Consider the following 12,550-nt stretch of genomic DNA (forward strand, 5'->3'; position numbering starts at 1 on the left):
AGGTGAACTCGGCGGGATGGTCATTTTCAAGTGAGCCATTCAAAATGAAGAGGTTAAGTCTGATGGTCATTAGACTCAGGCAGAGATCCGCATAATTTGACCTTTGGTCCTTTGAAAGGCGGGTAAGAGGGAGCTCGTCTGCCTAGGGCTGAGTGGATAAGCCCTCTGTTGAGTGTATGAAGTATGGTCATCAGGACCCAGCCTAGCATTTAAATCACCACCCATCACCACATATGCATTAGGAATGGAGAGGAGGAGTTCTGCGACGTAGTTTTCAGGTTAGCCCACATTGATCTGACCTGTAACTTCCTCCGTTGCAGAGGGAGATAAATATTAATTATCAATGGTTTGCAGCAGCTGAATTGAATCAAAACTGCCACAGCATATTGCTTGAGTGGTGGAAGCAGTTTTGAGGATGCGTATAGAAAGGTAGCAACAAGCACACCTAGGCCGCTTTTGTATCTGGCAGCTGCACTCTACACCAACTGAAGCTCCCTAATGTTCTTTGAGGGCAGCCCCATGTAATGCACATTGCAGTAATCCAGTTGCGACGTGACAAAGGCATGGTAACCATGGTCAGATCTGCCTTCTCGAGAAAGGGACACTAGCTGAAGCTATGCAAAAGCACCCCTGGCCATTTCCTCCATCTGAGCATCCCAAAGTAGGGATGTGCACGAACCTGTTCGGAGGCCCTTTTATGGGCCTCTGAACAGGTTGAACACCGGGGGGAGGGGCGGGTTCAAAGTTCAAAGCCAGGCTTGTCACTTTAAGGGCAGGGAAGTACGGGGTGTGCATGTGCACATGCGCATGCACACGTGGTACTTCCAGCCGAAGGGGGGGAAAGGGTGGCAGGGAGGTATACTGCCGCTCCGAAGGCTTTTATGGAAATCGAGCGCCAGCGGCGAGAAAGTGGGAGGGAGGGTAAGTGCACCCTCCCCCGCCCTTAAAGTGACACCCCCTCGAGCCATCCTTGCCTGGTTCCACGCACATCCCTATCCAAAAGCAGAGCTGGGTCCAGCAATACCTCCAAGCTGCACACTTGCTCTTCCAAGGAGAGTACAACCCCATCCAGGACTAGTTGAATCACCCTATCCCGATTGGCTTTTCTCCTGACCAGCAGCACTTTCATCTTGTCTGGATTTAACCTCAGTTTGCTAGCCCACATCTAGTCCATCAATGCCTCCAGCCCCCGGTTCAGTACATCCACTGCTTCTTTAGGAACTGATATCCGAGAAAGGTAGAGCTGAATCCTTCCAGGAAGTTAGCCTTCACTTCTCTGCTGTTTCACTGCTCTAAATCATTCCATCCCAAAGTGACTTTTCCTACATTTAAAAAAATATATATATTGAGGCTATTGGAGTTTCATGCACTCAAATGCACTTAACTACTTAGGCCCTTGATGTTCATTTGATTAAAAAAGCAATTTTCTGGCTGTATGGCTGTAATTATAGATTTGAAAGTGTGTGGATAATGCCTCCTAACAACTTGGTGGCGAGGGCTGAGCTAGGTTTCCTATGGTAGGGGGCAGGGCTTTCATGGCCTGGATGGCTCTTTGCCGTCCCCATGGGAAACAAAAGCATAATAAATTGTCTATAGTGTTTATACAGGTTGAGGAAGTCACCTATGTTGGGTGCAAATGCTTTGTTGTTTTAGTCTGAGTTTTATATCTATCTGTCTATCTATCTATCTATCTATACTTTATTTATAAGTGCATTTGCAAATGTAAAAGGCATGTCCCAGCAGCTAATATTAGAGGATTGGGGTTCTGTATTCAGGTTTCTAATTCAGGCAGTCCTGACATGCAATGCTGCACCCCATGATTGTTATCCTAGGCTGATGGAATATGGCTGTGCAGCCATATCATCGGCATAGTTTGTTTCCTGTGGTGAGCACAGTAGTGTCCCACAGAAAGGAAACCTGCTTTTCTCTAGGAGTTTCCTGTGCTTGTGGTTGTGTACTTCAGTATTTACCAAGAATACATAAGCTACTCACTCTGGCCACGCCCTAGAACATTTGCTCAACCCAGGGACGCTATGGACAGTGAAAGTTGAAAAACTGCTCTGAAGAGAGTGAGGAGTTTTCTTGATAACAGCATGGACACGAGCCAGTCAGCACTGAGTACAGCCAGCTTCTCTTGCAAACTAGCAGAACTAGTTTACCCAGAGTTTGATCCTAGAGAGGAAAATGTACATCTGACCAAAAAGCTGTGAGTGGAAGCTGTCACTTCCACAGAGGCCCTTGTGTTTTTAGTTTCACCTGTATACATCCTGGCTCTCTTTCTTGGCATACTGCACAAGCCCTTTTGTCCCTGCTTCCTCTTGGCTTAAGGAGGCTTGTAATGGCCTAGCTTCTCAATCCTTTAGTTGCCCATTCTGGTAGCCAGAGTTGGATAGTCCCACTAATAGATAAATCCTGGTAAGAAAGAACATACATTTTGCTTGGTTAGATTTCAGGTCCCAACCCAGTACCTTTTGATCCAGCATCAAACTGGACTTTCCATGCTGCTGCACCCAGAACAAGCACAGACTCAGGCCCTGAATTCTTTAGAAGAGGTGCCCTGCTGGGTGATCTCTCTCTCTCTCTCTCTCTCTCTTTTTTTTTTTTTACTAGACTCACTGACTCCAGGGGGGGAAAGGGTTATTGCAGTCCACTAATTCATCTGATTTCACACAATGTTTTCATTATATAACTAAAAGTAAAAGTTGAGGATTCAAATGTAGGATGAAATAGAATACAAACAAATGTTCATTATAAAGAAGATACAACCCAAAAATCTAGCTTATATTTTGGGCTCTGCTGCTTTCGGTCCTGATCTGATATTCATTTGTGCTCTGCATAGTAATGTGACATACCTACTGTCTCTTGCATTGCTTGGCCTTTTGACTTCATTTATGGGTTTTTTCTCCTAAAATTAAGGTGTATATATGTATACCCATTTTGGTGACCGTTTCATGCATGGCACATAATACTGGAAAATCTTTGAGGTACCACAAGTTGTACCTCTTTGCGTTTTTTGCTGCAACTGATGGACATCGCTACCCTCTAGAATTAACCCAGCAGTAACGCTCAGCTGTAAACTGTTCTCATTTGAAAGAATAGGTGTGAATATTCCCTCAGTGATCCAGAGGTGGTTGAAGCCCTTTGTAGAGATCAAGAAAACAATGTATAAATTGCATCTAGAGAGATTCTACAGGCTTAGCTCAGGGCAGAACTGAACAGCAATGTGTTGGGAGCAACAACATGTGAACCAAAGGAAAACACCTTGATCACGCTGTCACTTTGTGGCTTCTGCAGCCTGTGAGGCCTTTTCTTCACCACAAGAAAAAGCCTCCTCCCTTTCTCTCCTACATCTTCTTGGCTGTTGCCCAGAAGGGGACCTTGCTACAGCTGTGAAGCAATGGGATGATCTGGAGGAACAGGAGATTAGGGCTTGGCTAGGTCCTTGCTCTAGCTGTATGAAGGTTGGATGATAATACATATGCACCAACTATTTTTATTTACTAAGGTCAATCTCTGTGTTCAAATATTTGTTACTGTCTCTGTTTTGCCTTTGAAGAGAAGTTGGAGTTACAAATATGTGCACTTGAGTCCTTCAGGTTTTAGTCACTCCCTTCCAGCCTCTAGAAGTTAAATCTCTGAGGGGGGGTGGGACTGATACAGATCCATGTAAATGCAGCACATAGACACAAATTCCACTCCACTACCCTCTTTGCCCCCACAACTGCCTAGCCATCTAGTAAATGCTGCTAGATGTGTTTTGAGTTGCAGCTATTGTGTAATAAGCACAACTTGAATCCCGTGTAAATGTTCTGTTAAACACACTTTTCAAATAAAATTAAACTATTATAGTAAGTTTATAAACATGCTGTTCTTTGGAAGTGAGTGGTCTTACTCCTCATACTTTGCTACAAGCTTCCACACTACTTCCTAGCATAATCTTACCCTCTGTACCCAGGCTGATCAGGGGCCTTGTGTGATTTTCACAGTGCCACCTGCTGACCAGCTCTTGCATTCTGAAAAGAGCCCACCCTTTCCCCCAGCTGCCAGAAGCATGGTGATGAAAAGGGAGGGCTTCTTCTCAGAGTGCAACAGCTGGCCAGCAGGTGGTGCTGAGAAAATCATGTGACGTCCCTGCTTGCTGTGTGTACAGAGGGTAAGATTGTGTTAGGAAGTAGTACCGAAGCCTGAAGCAGCAGAGGTAGGCAGAGTAAGATTGAGCTTGGAGCTTGCATAAGAGTTTGCATCTTACTATTGTCTGGAAAGATCTTGGCTGGCAGGCTGTCATTGAACTAATAATAATAATAATAATAATAATAATAATAATATAAATAAAATAATTTTATTGTTTAGCTGCCCCATAACAAATTGTTCTCTGGGCAGCTCACAACAGAGGATTAAAACATACAATAAAAACACATAATGCATTAAAGCATAACAGACAAAAAAGAAGAAAATAATACAAAATACAATACAAAGCAGCTTAAAAACTCATTTTAAAATTAGTTAAAAATCAGATCAAATCTGAAAACCAGAATTTAAAAGGCCTAAGTGAACATAAAGGTCTTTACCTGGCATCTAAAAGAACAAAGTGATGAAGCCAGGCAAACCTCACTGGGGAGGCTATTCCATAAATTGGGTGCAACCACTGAAAAGGCCCTCTCCCTGGTAGCCACCCACCTCACCTCGTTTGGCTGCTCTACAATTTGGCAAATGCTCTACAACAGGCCTACAGTAATGAGGAGAGGGGAGTGCTCCAGCCATGTGGAAACCTTGGTGTGATAACAGGAATACTACAGATGCACAATCCATGTCTCTGTTTTCATCTGTGAAATGTTGGCTGGTATGAGGAAGGCCACTAATGCAGACAACAAAGCCTGTTTAAAAACTGGCCAGAACACAGCATTAGTGGGGCCCAATGGGAACAGGCTGAGCTATAGGCCAGTGTGTTCTTTTATTTTTATTGGTATCCAGAAGGCTTTGGCAGTTGTGTGGGAACGATGAAAGCCTAAACCGGGCTGGGGGCGAGAATGGAGGGTAGGGGCAGGGACACAGACACATCTTTGAAAGCAGCTTGGGCAAAACTGGCTGAAGCAGGCCTGTCGAGTGTGGCTAAGCAGCAGTTAGCCACTCGGTGTTACTAATATCTGACTCGCCACTTCTGCTTTCTGTCCTTTCAGGGCTATTCAAGAGAGCATGTTCCTTCAGTCAGGCCCGGGCCCCGGCACAGGCCCAGGCCCAGACATAGGCCCAGGTCCGGGCCCGCCAGGCCCAGTGGAGTCAGGAGGTGGCAATAGTGCCCCTCCTCCTGAGAGCAGCCCAGCTCTCAGCACAAATGGTGGCAGCTCCTCGGCTTTGCCTCCACCCTACCCCAGCTTTGATGAGCAGCTGCGTTTGGCCATGGAGCTGTCATCGCGGGAGCAAGAGGAACGGGAACGCCAGCGTCGCGAGGAAGAGGAGGAGCTGCAGCGCATCCTTCAGCTCTCCCTGACGGAGAAGTAGCATCCCAGCCTGCCAGCAAGGGGCCCCTAGCCTCCCTTAAGCCTCACACCACCAAGCCTAACTGTCCTTGCTGTCATTGTATTTTTAACCTCTTGGGGGGGGGGCACGGGTGGAGTGGGTTCCATGCCTCTTAACCATGGAGGTCAGGCTGGATGTGAGAAGACAGCACCTTCTGCATTTCCCGGGACTCACTTGGTTCCATCCTCTGGTATTATTTCCTTTAATTTTTTTTTAAAAAATTGATTTATTTCATCCTTCACTGAGGAAATGTTTTATACAGCGGAGAGAGGAGAGAGAAAGAGAGAAAAGGAGCAGCAGCAGCAGATAGAGAAATGCAGAAAGAAGAAATATTTGAGGACATTTTTGTCACCTCGGTGTGAGAGTGAGGTTTTCTGATATAAATGCACTGCTGTCTCTATCCTTGCAAGAATTTGGGCCTGCTGGAGATGGGGCCTAGTTGGGGAAGTGGCAATAGAGAGGGTGGAGGGCTGGAGCTTGATGCATTGTTGTTTGCAGTGAGACCTGAAGCCGGCCTGCAGCACAATGAATAACTTTCTGTCCTGCATTTTCCCCCTCCTCATTGTGAGCTGCTCCCCACTCCGTGTGTTTAATTTATTTTATTTATATCTCTGAAGATATATACAAGAAGGGGAGTGGGAGGTGTGTACTTTTTTTTTTAACTGAACCCAGTGGGTCTAAAGGGAACAGCTGTGCCCACTCTTAAGTGGCTTTCTCCTGTCGTCTGGGGACCAGGCACAGGGGGCTCTGGGCAGCAGGAACTACTAAATAAAACTAAGAAACCAGCATTGTGTTTTTATGGTGCTCTTCCATTTCCCATCTCTTGGTCTCAGGCTGTGTGACTGTCACATAAACTTAAACTAGACTTCATTACTTGCTCCATTATGTGATTCTTCTTACAATGTTTCATGCAAATTACTGAGCAGGCTGATTTGTTTACTCAGAAACAACTTGTGGTTTGAAAACCACAATGTCATATTCCTGTGGCTTAATCTAGGCAGGAACTTGGGAGCTGCTCTCAAGGCATGGGGGCTCTACTAATGTTTTTAGCTCAGGCCTGCATATCATGTGACCCACCAAGCCAAAAGCAACTCCCCAGCCATGCATTGTGGCCTGTTGGGTGTTTGGTAAAGCATCTGTTTTTACAATCTCAAGCAGGCAGCCAAAGCATGGGCTTTCTCAAACACCTGGTTGGCCATCATATGTGACTAGTAGGCTGCCTTTGGTTTGGAATGTTACAAATTGTGCAGACCTAATTTAGCTTCTTTCATATGCTTCTTAGCTATAAAGCCCCATTTCTGGGAAAGCAATGCAGAAGAAAGAGAAGAGGCAAGACAAAGAGGGAGGTGGGGTAATAATAGAAGTCACAAGGACAACATCCAGACTAACCTTCCTTGGATAAACCTGGCTTTTCCATTTCATAAGTGGGAGCAGGTGATTTTTTGCAATCTTCTCTTCCCTTTCAGTGACCTGTGCCTCCTAAAACTATCTCCCTGAGGATCCCCCAACTCTGAGACATAGCTTTTTGAAGCACAGGCAGCTGCAGAGGGAAGCAGAGGTTGCTGAAAACCACCCCTCAGGCAACAGAAAAACCTTGTGCATCCTTGGAAAGTTAGTCTGGCTGTCAGCCACAGATTTAAACCACCTCCAATTTCTTACAAACCTGAAGCCCGCAGTTGAATGAACAATATCTGAAATTTCATGCTCCCCCACTGCCAATTTCTGAGTCCTCATGATGCCCTTAACCACAATGCAACAGAAGAAACAACTGGGAGAACTGCCTTGTCAACGTCTACACTCTAGGTTTAGCAGCCCCTGGTTCCTCCCTTGCCTGTCCACTTCTGCCAATAAAGCACAATCTTTCCAGTCTTGGCCCTGTGCATAGTTCTGCACTACTACTTTGTCTTCAGCACCTCCTTTCTTCAGCATCACTACCCACTGTTTTGTTTTACTGACAATGTTTTACTTTCCTCAGCCAGCTCCCTAGCATTTCATTCTCTCTCCCTGAATAGTATATAGCTCCTCTTCATCTTAGAACAATATAGTTTATTTTTTGCCCCCACTGATTTGAACCTTGCCTCAGTTTCTGACTCTTCTGCCCCTTTCCTCAAGCTTCATTCTCCACTAGCCCTTTCTTCAAGTCCTTCTTTCTTAGTTTATTGCCTGCACTGCACTCCTTCAGCCTCCTTTTGGTCTTCCTACCCTCTATCTTCCCTATACTTCCCAGACAACCTTAGCTACTCCATGTGAGAATTTAAGCCCAGCCAAACAGACAATTTTCTGTTGCCTCACAATTTAGACTGAAAACTGTTTTGTTCCCTGAGCAACTGGAATTCTGAGTCATCCCAGCTGCTCAGACAATCAATGTTAGAGTGACATTTTCACTGCCACAGCTACTATGCATAGATCAATGCAGTCCTGTTCTGGCACTATGCATACTACCATCTAGTGTCCATAGATAGAACTACAACTTGTTCCCCCCTGCATCCTCTTGCTGAGTATATTGTTTAGGGGAATCTAGGCAGTGAGGCATGACTGCATCCGATGAGGAACCCTGCTGGCTCAAAAGAGTGTGTGATGGCACAGTGTGAAGCAGGGGCTTAGCTGCCTTTAACAAGAGTAGTGGGAGCAGCCTTGTTTGAATTGCAGTGTCCATGGCTTGGCTGTGTCTGTCTAGCTTCCGTACTGTCTGCCTGTCTCCACATTGAAATATTTGCAGGAGTCCCTGAGCCCAACCCTTGCTCTGCTTTGCCAGGGCCAAGCCCACTATTGATTTGGGTTCAAATTGTAGAGCTGTGCCATGAAGTATTTTGGAAATCGGCATCTGAAAGTGACTGGCCTGAAAGACTAAAGGGTAGAGAATCCTTCCAGATATTAGGACTGCCACCTGTGGTCAACCTAGGGAGTCTGCCTGTCCCTTTAAGAGTTCTGATGCAGTGAGATGTGCAGCGGATGTGCCTGCCACTTCATTGGTCCTACCATTCTTCCCCAGTTGCTGGGCCTTGCTCCTGGCCTTCAACTAAGGAAGAAGGGTAGGTGGTGCAATGTTTGTGCAACCTCTCCCATTGCTTGAATTTGCTTCTGAAGGTCAATTTTAAGTCACAGTGTAAGCCAAACCATTCCAATATATGTACAGGGAGCACTGTGTATTGAGCAAAAACAATTGTCTCACTGATGATTAGCTGTTAGAGGCTTAACAGTAACTCATAGGAACTATAGTGTGAATTATGTAATCTGTTTAACAGGTATAACCATATACTCATTTTTTAAAAGCCTTTCCCCCAACAGAACACAATTGCTCGAAATGCTTTGGCATAACTTTTTTTTTTAAATTTTGCTCAGTCAGAAGTGCTTCCTGCGCATATTGGAACAGTATGGTTGGCAGCGTGAGTCTTTTCCAAACTGCTTTGCAGCGTTAGGCACAGGATATCTGGTCGACAGCTGGCCGCCCTCCAAGTCCAGCATCTGAGGACTGCCATTGGCCGCAATTTAAGATTTTAATTTGTTTGCCTCTCCTTTGATCAATTGTCTTGGCTTACTCCCGCGTTATTCAGAGGAAGGTCTTTGCGCCGCTAGCGCCTTCTGCGGTGCTTCTCCGGATTAGGAAGATGGGTTGGATGGTAAACGTTTGGAGGGACGTACTTCAAGGCAGGGGATGTGGGCTAGATGTCTCTGTCATGTTCGGCCGTGAGGGACGGAGGAGCCGTGCTGCTTCCCCCGATGCGGGTGCTTTGCTTCGCTTCACCACCTGCTGAATCATTGTAGTAGTACGAAAAAGACCCTATGAAAACTACTACAAGGTATAGGTGTCGTTTCCACCTGGGTGGAGTTTCCTATATTAAGCTCTCGGCTATGAAGTTTTTAATTTGCATATATGAAAGCAAAATCACGTTTTCAGTTGATGATCCCTTTCAATTGATCAGGTAGCGCCGGATCTAGGGAGAGAGACCTTTTTCTTCACGTTACACGATAAGACAACCATATGCGCGCCCCCCCATGCCACAAAGGTACTAGTGGCTGGTGGATTGGCTCTCTCTCTCAGAAACAGAAGAGGCAGTTTAGTCAGAATTATGATCTGTTGCTGCCCTGTTCGAGCTTGCAGATTCTGTCCTAGTCTAGTTTATTTTGTGAGAAGCCAGGCGCTAAGGGAGAGGTGCTGAAACTTGCTTAGTAGGTTTAATCTTTGCAAGATCTAATCACGGTGGTATCGCTTGGAAGTGGGGGCAGAGCAGTTAATAGGGAAGGCACTCTCAACTCTGTACACTCTGAGGCCATTTCCTCGTTATTATTACTCCATGATTCGCAACGGAAGCATGATATTCAGAACTGCGGACGAGGCTGAGCCCTGGTTCAAATGCAGCCCTAAAGCCCAGTGGGTGGGCGGGTTGCCGCTGCCCGGGAAAACGAGCACGGCAGTGCCTACTGCACGCAGCTCTGACGCTCCTCCTCCTTCTCCTCTGCGGGGGAAACCCTTGTGCTTCTTGGGCCTATTCCTTTAAGAGCCGCCCCGCCGAGGACGTGCTCGCTTTTGCTTTGCAGCATCCCTAGCGCTTCCTGGTTGAGAAGAGACGGCGGGGTTACAAGGAGTCGAAAGTTTAAGGGCTGACAGGTCCCACCCCGGGGAGCGCGAGTGAGTGGGAGGCTCGGTACACCCGCCCCCTGCAGGCTGTCCGCGGCGGCGCCGGCTCCAAGTGGCACGATCTGGCTGAGAGCGGAGGAAGGGCGCAGGAATCCGCGTATGGCGCTGGTTACCGTCTGTCGCTCCCCGTCGGGGAGCGGCCACTCTACACCCACCGGCAGCAAGGTGAGCCCCCATCTAGCTCAGCCCTAGCACTGCAGGACGGATCCCCTTCTCTCTCTGGGCTGTCCCGAAGGAGCCCCACCCTGATGCCCTGACGGTGCTTCCTGCCGCTTCTCTAGGCAAGGTTTGCTAGGCAAGGTTTGCTTTATTGAAATGACAAACTACTACAAACTAGGGCTTCATCATCCGCTTTCTGTAGCTAGCGGGGTTGCCTTAGCCCTTTTGCCAAGCTGTGCCCCGCTTCCTGAATGTGCACGCCACATCTCTACCATTGCATGCAGGGAAGATTGTGCTATGGTTGCAGCTTTCACCCATATTGGCAGTGAAATATTTGACCAGTTATTCTGGCATCACCCTGCAGGGGGCGCTGTCGCAAGCAGGGTAAGAAATTGGAGGTTAGGGAAGGGGGTCAGGACAGGTGCGAGATTTCCCAGTAGAGGGAGCTGCATGGAGTGACGAAGCAACACTGTTGGGATGGGAGATAACAAGATAACTGTGCCGTTCTAGATGCAAGTTTTTCCTCCTGACTGTAGTAGGGATATAAGTTTCCCACCTAACCGAGTGTTAGTGCTAAAATGCCACTAACACTCCTTAAGCCTACTATCACGGTTCAGGATCTGGGTGCCTGAAAAGTAGCAAAAGGGTGATGTTTATTATTTTTCAAATTTGACCACCTTTTTTCATGCAGACTACCTTGGAGGAGTGATATTAAAAATATATATGTGGTTGAAGTAGGAATTCCATTGGCTACAGAGCTGATGTGTGTATAAGGCACTATAGTTATTCTGGATTATCTAATGGAAGATGCAAGGGCACAATCTTGTGTATGTGGAATATATATTTTTTCTGTGTATGGAAATTATGCAGATTTCTGCCTTGTGTGATGATCTCACAACTAGTAGCCTTCCCCAGAAAAGTGGGGTGCAATTTTCTAGGGATCTGATATCCTCTTTGCTTGAGTCACAGTCCCTCCCCACTGTAGTTCTTGTAGGGAGCAGGGAGGTCACTCAGCTACTCTTGCATGGGTCCTTTTCCAACAGAAGCTGACCTCTTGTGGGGTTCCTTTCCTTCCCTCCCTGGACTCCTCCAGATGCAACTTCTCCTTGTAAGGAAAAATCTGGGCAACCTGTCACAAGCATGCCAATGGCTATCCCTTACTTGTGTGCCCACAGATATGCTGTTTCTTTAATCGAGTTTTGACAGAACGATATCCTGTGGGGGGAACTAGGCATTCAAAGTGACTTAACAGTGCATTTCACAACGCTGCTACTTCCTGCTAGCTCCCTGCATATTGCAACATCACAGCAAAAACAAAATCCCTTGCACCGTGGCTTCAGAAATGGAAGAATCCACCTGAACCCATAACACCAGCAGGGAGATACACACAATGTTGCTTGCACTAGGATACCTGATCCCTTTAGTCCTTTTCCTCCCTGTGCTAAGTAAAAGAAGGCCTGGGACTGAAGGAATTTTAAGTGCAATTAGACATTGTGTAAGGAGCTGGCAATTAGGAAGTGGCAAGAACATTGTTTTTTTTTTTTTTCTCCCCATGTTTAAAACTGTCACAGGAAATTGTCAACAGGCTGGGAAGCACAAATTTAGATAAGGTTATGCAAGAGTCAATTCAAGGCCAGTCCAGGAAAATATTTGCAACCATTCCAAGGAGAAAGGTGACAAGTGGTGGACACCGCTCTAAACTGGAACCATTTGGTCCAGTACCCTATAATCTGGGAATCCTAGCTCCCAGAATCCCTAGCTGCCGTGGGCTTTGGCTGAGGATGCTGGGAGTTGTAGTCAAGAACATCTGGGGTTTAGGGGGAAACACTGATTTGGTCCCCTGTTTATGTATTTTCAGGCCTGATATTTGCTGAGGTAGCAGAGGTTTTCACAACTTGTTATCCACCAGGCCAAACACATCCCGCCAGCTCGGTGTTGTGGCATGCCAGGGCTTGATGAAGCTTGCTGCCTACCTGGGCTGCAAAAAAGAGAGGGGGGCGGGTTTGTCAAGCACTTGCAAGCCCACAACATTTGGCCAGTAGGCAGCATTCAGCTTGGTGGACATAACTTGTGCAGGCTGAAGTGGCTCAGTAAGAACTTGTGTAGTGGTTATGTCTGTGAACTAGGGAGTTTTGCCTCAATGGTTAATGTTTAATTAATTATTAATTTATAAATTATAATATTTCTGTACCACCCAAACCTTGTGTCTCTGGGCGGTTTACAATTAAAAATATT

At 46.5% G+C, this 12,550-nt stretch overlaps 2 protein-coding genes across 3 annotated transcripts in view; both read left to right on the top strand.

Moving 5' to 3' along the window:
• Positions 1-6,305, top strand: part of ANKRD13D (ankyrin repeat domain 13D) — a 28,954-nt gene extending 22,649 nt beyond the window's left edge. The window contains exon 15 of the mRNA XM_053286971.1: positions 5,178-6,305. Coding sequence (XP_053142946.1) covers positions 5,178-5,499 — 322 coding nt within the window. The 3' untranslated portion in view covers positions 5,500-6,305. The remainder of the gene's footprint in view (positions 1-5,177) is intronic.
• A 143-nt stretch (positions 6,306-6,448) lies between these two features.
• The window catches only part of SSH3 (slingshot protein phosphatase 3), a 34,887-nt gene continuing 28,785 nt past the window's right edge, over positions 6,449-12,550 (top strand). Inside the window, exon 1 of one of the 2 annotated variants that reach the window (XM_053286973.1) lies at positions 6,449-9,317. Coding sequence is in view for 1 of the 2 variants with exons in the window: in XM_053286972.1 (XP_053142947.1) it covers positions 10,256-10,321 (66 nt within the window). In the remaining variant the exon portion in view is untranslated. Of the gene's footprint in view, positions 9,318-9,341; positions 10,322-12,550 lie in introns of those variants that run through there. The other variant, XM_053286972.1, reaches the window with a different exon arrangement.

The sequence above is a fragment of the Hemicordylus capensis genome, chromosome 1 (assembly GCF_027244095.1).
Source record: "Hemicordylus capensis ecotype Gifberg chromosome 1, rHemCap1.1.pri, whole genome shotgun sequence".
Classification (NCBI taxonomy): Eukaryota; Metazoa; Chordata; class Lepidosauria; order Squamata; family Cordylidae; genus Hemicordylus; species Hemicordylus capensis.